The 16524-nt window shown below is 39.4% G+C and overlaps 1 protein-coding gene across 6 annotated transcripts in view; it reads left to right on the top strand.

Moving 5' to 3' along the window:
- Positions 1-16524, top strand: part of PPP2R2B (protein phosphatase 2 regulatory subunit Bbeta) — a 448486-nt gene that overhangs the window by 187831 nt on the left and 244131 nt on the right. Inside the window, exon 1 of one of the 6 annotated variants that reach the window (XM_041767145.1) lies at positions 11072-11155. The exons of the other annotated variants lie outside the window; for them this stretch is intronic. Coding sequence (XP_041623079.1) covers positions 11119-11155 — 37 coding nt within the window. The 5' untranslated portion in view covers positions 11072-11118. Of the gene's footprint in view, positions 1-11071; positions 11156-16524 lie in introns of those variants that run through there. 6 annotated transcript variants of the gene reach the window in all.

Below are 16524 nucleotides of genomic sequence, written 5' to 3'. Positions count from 1 at the left end.
ATGATTTCTTTTACTTAGAAAATATGGCAGGTGTTGAAGCAACATGCCCTGGTTAGCATGCTATCATTTATATGTGAGAAGTACATTAAAAAGAGTGCCTCTCTTATTCTGTGCTTTTGAGACCAATGCTTGATGGTCAATTGGAAAAATCAAGGCAGAAGAAAAAAAGTTTGAATGCTGTTTTAAATAGCATTGCCTAGTTTTGATGAAGTGTCTGTTGAAGAATCAAGGCTTCATCTTTGAATATGAGTCTGCTGATGGGGTCTTGTATTTTTCTTGTACAAACCACACCCAAAATGACAAAAAGCATGTCTGAGTTTGGTTTCCTTGAGGTTAAATGACAGCATAGACACTTGAGAAGCCGTCTTACCACCGACCCTTCTAGATTTTTTTACAGCTGTCCCATATCTTTTATCTCTACCACATTTAATCTGACAACTCTTTGTCATCTTTTGAAAGCATCTGACTTAGTTTTCGTACAAAATAATCCTCTTCTAACTTTCCTCACCATTCTTCATCGCCTTCCGTGATATTTGGTTAACTAACAAGTATAACTGGCATCAAGAGATATGGGAACAAATAGAACTGCCTCGCGGTAAACATGCGTCTGAGCCAGAAGAAGCAGGAGTGTGCCTGTGTCCCAGAGATTAGCCTGCTAAATTAGCTGTGAGTATAGAGCATCCTATAGGCCCATTTTATAGAAGCAACAGAAGGCATTTTTTCATCCAATAAGCCTGCTTCTTAGATGTCTGTTAAAAGAGCTTCCGTGGGGCCCCTGAGTGGCTCAGTTGGTTGGGCAGCCCACTCTGGGTTTTGGCTCAGGTCATGATCTCCGGTCGTGAAATCAAAGCCCTGATTCAGACTCTGCATTGAGTGCAGAGTCTGCCTGAGATTCTCTCCCTCTGCTCCTCCCCGGTTCAGCTCTCCCCACCCCCAAATAAATAAATAAATAGATTTTTTTTTCTTCTAAAAAAAAAGAGCTTCCATTTTAACTATGGTGAGGAGAAAGAGCCACCATGTACTAAGTGCTTGCAGTGTGCCGAAAATTGAATACCATTCTTTGTACTTAATATATTCTATGTGATATACTATATATCATGCGTGTATGTTTATATTGTGCAGTATATTGATGTGTATATGATACAGATACGTGCACATTTACGTGTCTATTTCATTTACTCCTCACAGCTAACCTCAGAAGTATGTACAATTGAAGCTTAATTAAGGGACTTTTAGATCTTATTCATCATTGTCCGATATCCATCTCCTAGCACAGTGCCTGGCAAATAGCGCATATTACATGTTTATTAAGGAACTAAGTGGGTAGGCTCCTATTTCACTGATAATGAAACTGAAGCTTAGAGAATTTGTAGGATCTGTCCAGTGTCAATCAGCAGACTCAGGATTTAAAATACAGGAGTGTCTGACACAAAAATATAAGTTCTTAAGAACGAAGTTAGGTATATTAGAATAATGTGGGGGTTTTAGAATAAAACTCTCAGACATATGCTTTCGGTTAAAAAAAAACATCCAAAAGGATAATAATTTGATAGCTCTACTTTGCACAAGTATGTAAATATTCTAGAACAGGAATTGGTAAACTTTCCTATAAAGAGCCAGGTGGTCAACATTTTAGGTTGTGCTAACCATACAGTCTATGTCCCAGCTACTCATCTCTGTCTTGGCTACATGTGGTCATGGCTGAATCTAGCAAACAAGTGTGTTTACAAAATCAAGTGGTGGCCCTTGGATGGTAGTTTGCCCATTCTAAAGAAATGTTTGGAACTCAGTAGTCATTCAAAAAATGTTGGCTTTCCAAATGAGTGGTTGCAGTAAGTGCTGGAGAGACTATTTATTTATTTAGATACTCTTTATTAAACAGGAATGGCTTATGGCCAAAGTGGAGTCTTGGTGGGATTCTGATAGGTAATGAGGAGGGGCAAAGACTGTCTTCATAGAGAAGAGGGGTCTTTTGCAATATGAGGGGGGCAAAAGTATGGAAAGAGAATAGCATACTATTTGAGCAAATTAGCTAGAAACTAGACACATAACAGACTTCGATAGCCCATTAGAATCCCTGCACATAACCTTACCTCTCTTAGTAGTGTCCCTCAAATGCTCACTCCATAGTCATTTAAAAATGCTTATTATATACAAGGCACCATGCTAAACAAACAAAAACAACACAGTGAAAAAATTAAAAACAAAGACTCTGTCCTTATAGAACTTGCATTCTATTGGGAAGACACACATGAAATAAACATAAGAATATGAATATAAATTTTATTAAATACTCTGTAGAAAAAGAAAAGCGCCTATGAGAACAGAAGATGTGTTCACTGATGAAAACTTGGACTATAAATAAAAATGAAAAAAAGAAAATTGATTTTACCTCTAGCCCCAGACATAAACATTACAAATATTTTCAATGTATTTTCCAAGCTGTGTGAGTACGTGCATGTGCGTGCATGTGCATGTAAGAGAAAGGGATGGATGCTACTGGAATTATATGTAAAATAGTATCATATCTATTTTTGTTTTGTTTGTTTATGTTCCAAATAAAACTGTGAGCATTCTTCTATAACATCGTATAGTTCACCCACAATTTTACCATTCATCTAATGCTGGAAGTTTAGATTATTTCCAATATTTTTCTATAATAATTGTGTGATAAATAATTGCTCTCTAGTTATTTTCTTAGAAGAGTTTTCTAAAGTCAAGATTCCTGGGTTAAATGGTACAAATAATTGTTTCTAGATATAAACAATTAAGTTTCTGGATAATAATTAATATGTTTTCTAGAAAAATCTGTCAAGGAAGACCTTTGTGGTTGCTGTGGCTCTTTCTCACCATTGCCTGGTCTGTGTGTTTCCTCAACCTCACATTGTCACAGATGTTCAGAGGGAATTTACACAGGTGGAGTAGAAATAAATTCATAAAGACATAACCATTGAACCTTAATTTGCTCCTTTGCCCTTGTCCTTCCCCAAAGCCCATGTACTTCTACCCAATCCGAGAGGGGAAGCAAGCTCAATTCTCAGCCTCTGCCATGAAAGACATGGGTGAGTCATTCGTTCTCTGGGATTTAGTTGCCCATCTATATTAAATATAATGACTTTCATGGTTTCAGGCCATCGGTTGTACATAAGTATATGGAACCTGGTGACCCAGAAATGTTAATTTTCCTCAAACTGATAAGTAAGTGACTTCGAAGAATGATTGACCCACTGTAACAACCAGTATGGTTGTTTAATGAGCTAGTCCTCTCCTGGGGTTCAAATTTGACATTTCTGAAAGCTGTGATACTTTTTTTTTCTATTAATACTGTGTGTGGTTCAATGCAACTTGAACTCAGGTAAATCTGTGGAAACTAAACTTTACCTATCATTGACGTAAGACTTGCAGACATCTCTAGCTCTCCTCCAAAAGTTGGGTGCATGATTTGATAGTTTTGGAAAGTATAAATCTTATAAACTGCCAGTGGGATTGTATTTTTAGTGAGTGATTGTAGTCCCTTTTCAAAATATATGGGCTGTCTGCATTTTAGCAGTCACTGGGGATTTTAGGTAGGAGTTGTTTTGAAGTCTCAATCCATTTTGTGTGAGTATTTGGGACATATTTCTCCCTGGAAGTGAGAATACAAAGTTCTTCGAGACATTTTTTTAATTTAAAATTTTTATGAAGTTTTAAAAAAATGATACATAGATAGTGACCTAACAGGCAGATAAAATTTAAAGGATACATGGCTGTCTGACTAGCTGGCTGACAGGCTGGCTGGCTGCGTGGATGGGTGGCTATTTGAATGGATAAAGATTTGTGATAATCAGGAGACTCAGTTGCTTCTTCAGAGGACTAAAAGTATTAAAACATCTTCTAGAAACGTCAGTTTTAAATTATAATTTGGGATTGTAATATTAAAATCTCTCATCTCCTTTCTCTTCTCTCTAGGAAGCCAGGGCAGGTGGGATGAGGTGAGTGAGTGAGTATTGATTAGGGCAGCACATATTCCTGGGAATATGCTTCCAGGAAGCCCTCACTGGTACTGGTTTTAAAAAGGAAATATGACAGAGGGGAGAAGAGCTGCCCTGGACAATCCTGAGCTAACAGAAAAGACTGGGACAGTTCAGTGCTTCCAACTGACATCTCTTGCAGTGACCAATACCTAATCCCATCCCAGTTCTGTAGGATTAGCCTGGATGAAACTAACATTCTATGCTTTGAAAGTCACAGCCCTCTGGTCACTTGATAGGATGTAGGGAGAATGTTTTTCATGCAGTGGCATTTGTGAATGAGGTGTATTTCCCAGTAGGTTCTCTGACCCCTTGCAGGGTCAGAGATCAAAGACTTGCTGAGGTCTCCCCAGGACCTGAAGAACTCTGTGCACAGTGAAAAAAAAAAAAAAGCAGTCTGATTATCATATTGTGCTTCTGTTGCCAACATGCTTACTCAGTCCCTGAGCTTCCTCAGCACAATTTGAGATGGAAATTTTCTGATCAGAATTTTTCCTATAAGTCTCAGAAACTTGGATTTAAGCCCATTATGTGGGCCAGGCTTTTTCTTTCTCCAGTTACTTGACAAGCAGGTTGCCTTTGAGTCACTCATTTGGATGGCCTTGAACTAGACATTGGCACGTGCTGAAAAGACAAAATATTTTCCCGCTTGTGTTTGGCCCTTTAAGAAGTTTGGGCTGTTGACTATTTTGTCCTGTGCTTGTAAACTTTACTGCTTCCTGACTGTCCCCTCATGTCTCTGAGTCTCCTAACTGAGATCCCAAGTCAACCATGTGGGCTTGTCCTGGGTCCTCAGCATCCCAGGCCATCCCTGCTCCCTGCTTCTATATGTACCATTTAGTACCTGGTACCTGCATGTCCTGCCTTGAATCTTCCTGGTACCTGCATGTCCTGCCTTGAATCTTCATTTTCCCATGAATTATTTTTTTTAATTCCTTGGGTTTTTTAAATCATAACAACAGTGCTATGATATATAGATATTTTCCCCATTTCATGAATGCAGACACCAAAATCCAAGTTTAGATAGCCTGCCAGGAAGAGGAGGACCTGCACATTGTCTCCCCAGCTAGAAAGAAACTCGTGGAAGATAATTACCACCCTTTCACTTCTTTATCCTACAGATGACAGTACAGTGCTTGACACATAGGTGCTTTGTAAGTGGTTTTGAACTTGATTTGAGTTGGAGAGTAGATTGATAATATCACTGTAGTTAGGACATCAGCCAGGTACCTATTCTTTGCTCAGGAGTTTAAACTTACAGCTCCGTCCAGACATGATCAGCCTAGGTTTTCCTACCCCGACTGGAGTTTAAGGATGTGCTATATGATTTTTGCAATCACTTGGAAATTGTGCCAGCTAATTAAGAACATAGCCTATTATTCAGTCACTCATTTTTTTGTTTATATGTTTTTTCATTTTACTGTTTAACCTTTCAGCAAGTATCAGTTGAACAACTAAAACCTCACTCATGCTATAATGAGTTGGTATATGATGACATAAGTATGAAAAAAATATATCAAAGCTTATTACCACTGGGTTATGTGGGGAGGAGAGGAATAAGTACAAAAAAGACTATTAAAAATTAAAGGAAGCCATATCCATGATAAAAGTGGTATATATAATATTATTTCTCTTCTATAAACTTCTGTGTGTGTTCATAAAGAATTCCATGGAAAGAATGGCTAGTAGAATATTAATGATTGCTATGTCAGGCTGATGAAATTTTAATTCTTACTGTTTATATTTTCTGATGACAGTTTTCAATAAGTATAAACACTGTTTCTGTAATAGGAACAATAAAGCTGTCATTATGGTGAAAACAATTCATGGAGTGTCCACTACGTGCAGATAACAAGTCTGTGGGTATCAGTGTAGTAAATATCCACCAGAGTTCTTCATTTTTCTCTGAAGTCACATTAATAATTTTTCAGATAAAAATCGGAAAGGAACCTGGAAGAGTAGTGATATATAAAGACTAGTAACTCTAGAATTTTGTAACAAGAATTCCATTTGAGTTCTCTTACCTGTAGGTCTGTGTGCAGGGGCTTTGGCAATGAGCTTGGCCCTTAGGTTCAGAGCCACCTTTGTCCTGTGTCTGGGCTGAAACAGTAAAGGTCAGGTATCACTGACCTCAGCCAATCACTTCATAAGGGGGCTAGGAAAGGGTCTGGATAAGTCATTGAAAATATATTGCAATGATGAAAAAGCCATCTAAGAAAAAATGTCCTAGAGCCTGGAGGGTCAGAGCCAGCCCCTTTGCACACGAAGGATCTCACAGACTGTGTTTATTGACATAGAAGGTGGTTTTAATTACCCTGAAGGAATTTCTGGCATGTTTTGCCAAAGCCAATCTTTAAATGTTTAATCAGTGGATTTCTGACAACCAGGCCTACTGGAGAGATCTGCATATGGGGGCAGTTGGTCAAGTGTAGAGTGTATTGCAATGTGGCTGCTAGTGACGGAACATGGTAGGTTTATTTTATCAGATAAATTTAGGCCTGAAAATACCAAATTCCCCCCTTGAAATGATCTTGGCTTTGGAGGATTATGGCATGTTTTATGTCTGAGAAGCTTTGGTTTCCTTCCCAGCCATAGATCACCATCTAAACAAACTCCACTACCTCTGCTTTTGGTGTCCTGAAAGTAAATTTGATAAGGTGATCTAGAGCCAGAGTTTAAGTGATAAATCAACCAGCTTCATAGTCCCACACTAGTGACTTGAAAGAAGGAATATGCCTTTCCAAGTATAGGCCCAAGGTAAATGTAAACTTATAATCATTTACTTTAGTTTTACCCATTTGTGTTGACCTACAAAATATTTTAAGAAAAAAACTAAAATAGGAAAATAGCATGAAGGTGTCACATCACAAAGCCATTTTAATCTGTCAGATAACTTGAGGGGAAACCAGAGTCCAAGATAAATGTAAAAGCACCAAAGAAATTGTTTCTTTGATTTTTGCCTCTTTGCTGGAGTGTCTAGGTTGAATCCTCCTGCTAAGACTATAAAAATAGTCAATAGTGCTACATACTATCTTTGATTCATCTCTTCACATTTAACTCCAGATGGAATTTCTTTTTTGTTCTCCTTGCATAAAAACGTCCTTCACACTATCCCCTTTCACTGCTGTCCCAACTAATCTACATAGAAGCCAAATTCTACTCTCTAATGTAGACATGCAAGGGAGAGTAAGTCGGCACCTTGAAATCTGAATAGGAATCCAAAGGCATCTTTGGCAGGATCTCCTGCGCCTCCCTTTGAGCTACTGAGAGTGTCTGTGTGCTGTAAGTGACAGTGGTTTAGTGAGAATCCAAAAAGGATGGAAAGGTTTCTCAGGCTATTTCATACTGATGTTCACTGATCTGTGGACTTGCCAAGCTTACAGGGAAGTAAGGCCAATGGAAATGAATCCCTCTTAACCATAACAACTGAGCAAACAGTTCCACAGATATTTTTGGTACAGCTGATAACTATCAAGTTTAAATGATCCCTCTTCCTCTTGTCTTTTAAACTAGTCTGTAGGTAGGGGCCCTTGGGTGGCTCAGTTGGTTAGGCCCCTGCCTTCTGCTCAGGTCCAGATCCCCAGGTCCCAGGATGGGACCCACATTGGGGGTCCTTGCTCAGCGGGAAGCTTGCTTCTGCCTTTCCCCCTGCCTGTGGCTCTCCCTACTTGTGCTCTCTCTGTCAAATAAATAAGTAAAATCTATCAATAGGAGATCCCTGGGTTACTCAGTGGTTTAGGGCCTGACTTCGGCCTGGGGCATGATTCCGGAGTCCTGGGTTCGAGTCCCACATCAGGATCCCTGCTTCTCTCTCTGCCTGTGTCTGCCTCTCTCTGTGTGTGTGTCTCTCATGAATAAATAAATAAAATCTTAAAAAAATATTTTATTTTATTTTATTTTATTTTATTTTATTTTTTTATTTATGATAGTCACAGAGAGAGAGAGAGAGGCAGAGACACAGGCGGAGGGAGAAGCAGGCTCCATGCACCGGGAGCCTGATGTGGGATTCGATCCCGGGTCTCCAGGATCGCGCCCTGGGCCAAAGGCAGGCGCCAAACCGCTGCGCCACCCAGGGATCCCTTAAAAAAATATTTTTTTTTTTTTTAAATTTTTTATTTATTTATGATAGTCACAGAGAGAGAGAGAGAGGCAGAGACACAGGCAGAGGGAGAAGCAGGCTCCATGCACCGGGAGCCTGATGTGGGATTCGATCCCCGGTCTCCAGGATCGCGCCCTGGGCCAAAGGCAGGCGCCAAACCGCTGCGCCACCCAGGGATCCCCCCTTAAAAAAATATTTTAAAAAATCAATCAATCAATAAAGTCTATGGGTAAACCAACTTGGTTTAATCAGGTTACTGGTTATTGCCAAATCTTAGGCAAGGAAAGAGTTACATAAAATAATGCCATCTTAAACTTGTGAAGGGGATTTATATTTTTACAAAATATTTTCACAGCTCTTACTACTCTGCACAAAAATATTGGTGAATGAGTTTCTTATTTCCTCATTGTAAAAACTGAAATCTAGTAGAGTTAATCAATTTGCCCATGATCACATAGCTGGTTTGTGGTGGAGACAAGACAGAGGTGCAGAGATCTGATCCCTAAAACAGAGCTTTTCTCATTATGTTAGAAACAAAATCAACTTTTATTGAACTCTCAACTGGATGAAGTTTTGCAGTATTGGGGAAAAAATGTTCATTTTTGCTGACTCTCTTTGCAAGATATTGGCTACCTATATCCTTAGCACAAGGTTCTTTGGGTGGAGCAACTTGGCATGTCCTTTGTTGGGCACTGGGTGTGGGGTATATTGCATTTCTAAGGTCATTCATTGTTACTATTCCAAATGGAAGGGTCTTGAGGCCATACTTCTGCCCACTGCCTTTGGTGCAAGCCTCAGAGAACTAGAGTTTAACATGTATGAAGATGTGGAGAAGGCAATAGACTTGGTTCAGCTTCGTGACTGCATATGGCACCCAAATATCTAACTCACAAGTATCTGCCATTTAAAGCAAAAAATAGATAAGAAAGAATGGATGCATTATCACTAACACCATTCTTTTCCCTGGAAACATAATATAAGGGTAGTGAAGCTACATTTACTGAATGATTCTAACATGTTGTATATTTCTTTTGCTTCATTTCCATTTAAATATGTGAGCAATGAATTCTTTATAAAGAAAAGAGGCTTACTACTTAAACCATCTACCTCTAATTGCTCATATGTAAAATCAGGATAATGCTAGTAACTACTTCTATGGTTGTTGTAAGCATTAAGTGAAATAGTTGTACAGTGGGTAGCTCAGTACCTGGCATAGATGAAACATCAGTTAAGTGGTTGTTTGGTTCTCTTTAGTATTTCTAGAAGACCTAACTGGTCGTATTATTTGCACCGGACCATACATTCTTTCTGCCCACCAAATCCCTAGAATCCTACTAAGGATTCTACTAAGAAAATAAATTTAAGGGATCCCTGGGTGGCGCAGCAGTTTGGCACCTGCCTTTGGCCCAGGGCGCGGTCCTGGAGACCCGGAATCGAGTCCCGCATCGGGCTCCCAGCGTGGAGCCTGTTTCTCCCTCTGCCTGTCTCTGCCTCTCTCTCTCTCTCTCTCTTTCTCTCTCTGTCTATCGTGAATAAATAAATAAAATCTTAAAAAAAAAAAAAGAAAGAAAATAAATTTAACGGGTTAACAACACTGACTCTGGAGAACACCAGGTTTGTATTCTGGCTTCACCACTTGCTAGCTCTGTGACAAGTTCAGCCTTGCTAAACACAGGTGCCTCCTCTGTAACAATACAGATAAGAAAGCTGAATTTCCTAAGATTGCTGTGACTATTAAATACAACAGTGTATGTGATGTACTCAGTATCAAGTGTGTTGTAGCTGCTACATAATGTTGGGTTGTGTTTTCATTAATATTAGTTCATCTATCTAGATCCTAAACAAAATCATTAGTGCCAAAAGATGGTTGTTTTCATTACAAAACAGAGGAGAAATAATGCCCTAACCTTAATCTATGATCCAGTATCAGATCAAAACATTGATCTTTTTAAAATAAATATAATCTCATATAATAATATATGGAATCTTGTGAGAGTCTAGGCCAACTGCTGCCCTTTTCTGAATATGAAATAAAACATTAGGAAATGAAAATCCATTATCTACTCTATGCAACATCAGTAGGATAGTTTTTAAAGGTAATAGCTTTGAGATATTAAAAAATTAATGATAATAAATAAATTATAAACCTCCCTTTCTATATTAGTGGTATGTTGAAGCTTCTTATTAAGGCTTAATTTTGTTGTTGTTGTTTTTAATCCTGTAGCTTTATTTTTAGTACTACTTGTATTGCCTTATTCATTGATTCTTCTAGAGTATAATCCCAATACCTCTGGACACTTTAAGGGAAAGAGAGGCTTTTCTAATCAGTGAAGTGACCCATTCCTGTTTCTGAATACTTGTAGTTGCTTAAAAGTTATGTGTACCAGAGCAGTCTGTATTTTTACCCATTGCTCCTAGCCCTAGACTGTGAAGCCTTACCTCAATAGCTTTGTATCCTTGCACTCTTGATCCCTGTTTAACTACATGAAGGTCACTCCCCTAAAAGCCCCCAGGCTCCTGAAAACTTCGTACAAGTCTTCTGGCCACTGTTTTCAATCTTAATGTTTATTTGAACCACCTGAAGTGTTGGCTAAATATAAATTGCTAGGTTCCTCCCAGAGACTCTAATTAAATAGGAGTGGGAGAGAGCCCGAAAGTTTGCTTTCTAGTGGAGTCCTAGGTAAAGTCCCTGTTGCTGGTTGGAAGCAACACTTTGAGAATCCCTGCTCTCCAAAATGTGAAGGCAGCCCACTTCCAGTTGAGGCTGAAGCACAGAGAGGTTTTATAGTGTTGGCTATTTTACTGTATTAGCCTGGATTTTGCCAGATGAGGAGCAACCTCCTACCAAGAGGCTATGAGGGGAGGGGGCGCTTGGGGAGTGTGTAATGCACCTGTATGTTACCAAAAATTGAAGCATCATTACCTCCTGGAGTCTGGATCTGAACCCCATGTTTGTCACAGGAGCCAAGGGAGAAACCAAGACAGAGAATAGTGGCACAATAATGAAGCATGAATTATCCAGATGAAAGCACCTATGGAAATAAAGGTATTAGTATTATTATTTATACCTACTCTTCTTAATAAAATAGCAATATGGAAGTGTTGAATAGTTCCACGTGCTTTAAAGTTGCTCTGGGGGACTCAAATAAATTAATTCACGTTTTAGAAAGAACGTGTAGATAATAGGCACTGTTTGACTTGTGTTTTCAGAATGTGTTTTGATGAAATGTGTTGGTACACAGCGATAACAAATAATGACTGGTTATAAAGCTAACCAGGAGAGAGGCAAGGCTCTGTAAGAGTAGATCCTACTGTATAAATGCTAGCAAGGTATGTAGAATAGGCTAGAAAATTAGGCAGATGTATTAACTGCTCTAACAGAGTAAAAGCATTGGGTCAGGAGGCGAAGAAACAGACAAGAGCTTCTTACTGCGTACAATGAAGAATGAAGGGCCTTACCAAATGGCAATTTTTTGAATTAGGAATGAAATCTGGAAATTACTATGTAGAAAAAACAGTAACTTCTAACCCATATTAAATGCGTGGAGGCCCTTTAGTATAATCATGGAGCCATCCCACCTGATTGGAATGAAGTAGCATGAAGGCTTCTGCTAGCTTTGTTTTACTCACTTCTTAAAACTATGTGGTGAGACTGTTGAGCTTCACAGCCTCCACAATTGGCCTCCACTGAATGGGGGCCCTGGGCAATAATACCTGGTACCAAAGAACTCTAATTTTTATTTGAGAAAAAGAATCCTTAGAGAATTCTCCCCTGAGGTGGAAGTTTGTAATGGAGATAGATAAAAACTCTGAGTCAGATTGAGGAGTAACACCTGCAGAAGTTTATTTTATTTATTTATTTTTTAAGATTTTATTTATTTATTCATGAGAGACAGACAGAGAGAGAGAGAGAGGCAGAGACACAGGCAGAGGGAGAAGTAGACTCCATGCAGGGAGCCCGATGTGGGACTCGATCAGGCCTTGGGCTGAAGGCAGGCACTAAACCGCTGAGCCACCTAGGGATCCCCTAGAAGTTTCTTTTAAGAAAAGGTGTGGGGGGAAAGAAGAGTATTCAGACAAATACGTACTCTAGGAAAATGAAATGAAAAACGTTGTCAAAGACTTAAAGGGAGAAGGAAACAAAGAGTAGGTGTACGTATTTATGGATATGGATACATGTTCCTGTATATTCTCTATCAAGTAATGGGTATGGGTGAGTCAGGCTTCGGTGTCCCAAGGCAAATTATGCACCCTTTGCTTTATATATTTATAGAGGATCCACATAGCCTATATTTCTTCATGTGCTTTTTTATATAAGAAAAAAGGGCAGGCCTTGTTTTCAAAAAATACCTTGGGGTGTTTGTGTTGGGGGGTGGGGTCTAGCTCTTTCCTTGCAATAGAAAAACTCCACATTTTTCTGTCTGATCTATTTTAATAAAGAGTTTACATCTCTTATAATGTAGTGTACCTTTCATTCCTACCAGCCAGGTAACCTTTTCAGTGTGTTCTAATGTGGTTTTGATTGGGGGTGTGCGTTTCATTTGGTTTGGCGTAAGTTGCTGCCTTAATGAGATAAGACTAGATGGACTTGGAATGGGTTTCCCTGAAGCTGCCAACTTTTATGCCAGCCCTGCCTCCTCTAAGGGGGGGGGGCGGATATGTGCACTTTGTTATTTGGTCATGTTTTTCTGACCTGTGTCATGTCAGACTCGAAATTTCCAAAGGCACACAAGTGGCAAGTGGGAAAGAGTTCAGAGTCAGAATTTTGAGAGCTTGTTGTGAGGAAGAATGCTTTTCGTTGCACCTTATCAAGTCCAACTGTTTCTGAAAAATCCTTTCCAAGTACAAAGACGGTGCCCTTTTCAAAATGCTGAGGGATTGGTAACTAAGCATTGTGCATAACTCTGTGATTGAGTGTGAGGTATAAAATGAAAGAATGTGCGTATGTTAACATAATGTAAGCATCACTTTGAGGCATTATTTTCACAAGTTACGCTACTTTCTTTGGAAATGGAATCCATTAAAATTCGGTTAAGATTGCTTTGAGTTTTCATCGTGAGGCTAAGATTATTTAATAGCTGCATAAGGCAAAAAGCCAGGGAGGACTCTCTTCTGACTTCCTGAATGGTGCTCCAGCGAGAAATCCTACTGTTCCATGTAGCAGCAGAGTGGTGTGAAAGGAGTGTGCCGTCAGCCTTTCATTTACTAAGTATTTATCTGCCTGGTGCTGTGCTTTGTACTGGAATGCCGAGGTGTAGTGTCCACAGCCGGTCTCTTCCCTTAAGGAACTCATGCATCAGTAGGGGACACAGGACAAAGCAGGATGAGAAATTCTGTGATTGGGATGCACAGGGGGCTGTGAGATGATGTGCGAGGGCTCAGAGGCGGGCTTGTAAAGAAAGACATAGCTCAGCTGAGACCTGAAGGATAAAGAGAGGGAGGAAGAATGAAAATTTTCCAGGTAGAAAGAATGGTATGGTCAGAAGAGACAATGGCTTCATCCTACCTGAGTCCTTCAGTAGTTCAGGGACTTTAGGAAAAAGTCTGTCTGGAAGACTGTTTCTTTACCTTCCTTTGGGAGATGGTGGTGATGATAGTGGTAGCTGAGTTGGTGGCCATGGTGGGTGCTGGTTGTGGTCATAGAGGAAGACAAAGAGGGAAACGATAGCAGTTAATATTTATTCAGCACCTATTATGTACTATGTTTAAATACGCTAAGCACTTTCTGTGTGTTCATTACCTACTAGAGTTTGACAGTCACCTTCTGAATGTAGGTACCATCATTATCTGTGTTTTACAGATGAGAAAAGTGAAGCTGAGAAAAGCTAAGTAATTTACTGAAGGTCACCTTGCTAGTAAGTGGAAAAGACCTGACTTGCAAACAGAAGTTGACTCTAGAGCTTGCGTTTTCCACCATTACTGTGTTATTAATAATCTGACTTTTTCAGGGGCTGATATAAATAAAGATGAGCAGGATAACTCATTTGAAAGAGCTTTTTAAACTGCATGGAACTCTAAGCTGTCTTTGCACATGTTGAGCTGAGGCATGAGTCATATGCTCTGCAGCTAGCCTAGAATAAAAAAGTAAAAATGGCTTCAGCAATGTATGGGCTGCCTTCCCCTGCCTTATTAGCAATTCCTCTAATCGTATGGCCTCAGCATGTTAATAGTCAAACATGGCATTCCCCAGGGGACTTTTTTTTGAAGCAACAGAACATTATATGAGATGGACCATGGATTTGCTTCCAAACGGCAATTGCTATGTTAGAAAGTCCTCAAATATTTCTGAGATTGTTAATCTCTGTTATTCACTCCCTGCTCCTCCTTGACTGCTCAGCACAAAATGAAATGGAGGCTTGGCAATGGTCAGATTCTTTTTGAGTCTTGGCTTCTAATATGGGTAATCCAAACCCTCAACTGGATTTTTTAAATTTCTGGACATGTCTGTGTATGTCTTGTGCATGTCTTTAAATTTCAGTTGACATGTCTGTGTATACGTATATGTATTCCCTACCCTGCCTCCACACTTTGCCAAACAGTCTCTGTTCCTGTCCCTTAATATTTTGGACAGTCCCCCTTGTGCTCTGGGCCCATATCTGCACCTCTAATCAGCCATCATGTGAGGAATTGAGGACTGCCTGTACTAGTATCACACAAGGAGGTTCGTGTGGCTCACCAATACACTAGCAGTCACTGGGAATAATTGAAAATGTTCATAGAGGTGGTTGGGCCACCTCTCTGGGCCCAAAGAGCATTTCTCCACTACAAAGGGAATAGCTAGTTCAACAATGAACCAAACTAATGGATTCTTCTGCATCACAGTTCAATTGCAGAGGCTAATTGTTAGTTTGTTTTTAGTCCCACTTGAGGCCTGATAACGGGGTTTCCCTTTGGAAGCTTGATTGAGCTGGTGTGCAAGGCAAGACTGCGTAATTCAGATACACTAGTGAAATGCAAACAGTTTCATGTATTAATGGTCACTAATGACCTGTAATCAAGCTATGATTTGTTAGGTTAAAAACAAAGATGCAATTAGTTTATTTGTTCAGGAGCGTGAACAGAAGAATTTATCAATCTGCTGATTGTTCTTCTTTGTTGAAGACGATAGGCTAGAGCATTAGTCTTGAGCCGTGGCTCCTCTGAGCTGCTGTTCATCCGTTTCTGAGATTTTTCCCAGCTTCCTGACCAACCATTCATGAATCTATGGCCTTTGTCAAATGGGGACAAAAAGGATATGGTTTTGGTGTCCTTTCTCTGTGGCTCTTGATGAGCTAACTGCTTCAATATTAGTTTTCCTCTTTCCTCTCTACTATAGTTCCATGCTTCAACTATCTAATTTTCTCAAAGTATTATCATTCATTCAGCAACATCTAACCCATAATTGTTGAGGGCCAGTTATGCTGCCACTACTGTCCTAGGTCTTAAGGTTTCTTCTAATGGTTATGAAGAGAGTCTTGATTTAGTCTTTGTGAACTTTACTATCTCCCCATAGATGTCTTTAAAATTTCTGTGCTACTGCTTCTTAAACTACTTATCACTAAAACCAAATGAAAAATATTCTTCCATGAAACATATTCTGTTGAGATAAGCATCGTAAAGAATAATGCACTGTGATCCTTGGGGGTACATCAAAACTGACAATAGAGACTTGGAGGGATAGTGACTCCTTAGAAAAAATATACCTTGTGTTTTCCTTAGTCATTTATTTAAACAGAGGGAGAAAATACATTTAAATCCTTATGGGAGACCTTGAGGTTAAAACATAAGAACCTCTAATCCTTTGTCAGGTGAAAATTTTGTGATCTAGTTGATATCGCAGAGCAATAATGATACAGGTTACTCTGGTGAGGCATTTGGATCACTTAAGAGCATGCTGAAACAGTGGAAATGATCTTACTCACATGGAACATGACTTATTTCCTTATTAGGCTTAGTCATTCGCTAATCTGAAATGACTATCAGTGCATGTTGTCTATGTCCTCTGCTTAGAAGGCACCTTGGGTCTCTTGCTCAGCTTGTATCCCAGGGTCTCGCACAGTGACTGGCGTGTAATAAATATGCTCAGTAAATATTTGTTGAGTGAAATTCAGGCACAATGATTAGAGTTTGAAAACTAATAGCAGCATTTGGGATATTGTGAAATAAAGCAAAATTACTTGATAAAAATCATCTTATGTATTAGAATTAGTAAATAATCATCACCACAGCTGACTTTTTCTGCCTTTTTTATACCCTCTTTGTCCACTTCCATACAGTGCATACAATGCATTAATAAACTTCCATTTCATTGCACTAATAACTCATATGATAAAAGGGACCTCCTGTTTCTGTGGAAACCACCAAAGCCTAACAGTGATATTTCCTGTACTCATTACAAGGGCGACCTATCAAACTTCTAGTGTGATGACCTACTCT

Source organism: Vulpes lagopus, chromosome 8 (assembly GCF_018345385.1).
Source record: "Vulpes lagopus strain Blue_001 chromosome 8, ASM1834538v1, whole genome shotgun sequence".
Classification (NCBI taxonomy): domain Eukaryota; kingdom Metazoa; phylum Chordata; class Mammalia; order Carnivora; family Canidae; genus Vulpes; species Vulpes lagopus.
Note: the sequence above shows the minus strand (reverse complement) of the source record. Positions and strands in the feature narration are given on the sequence as shown.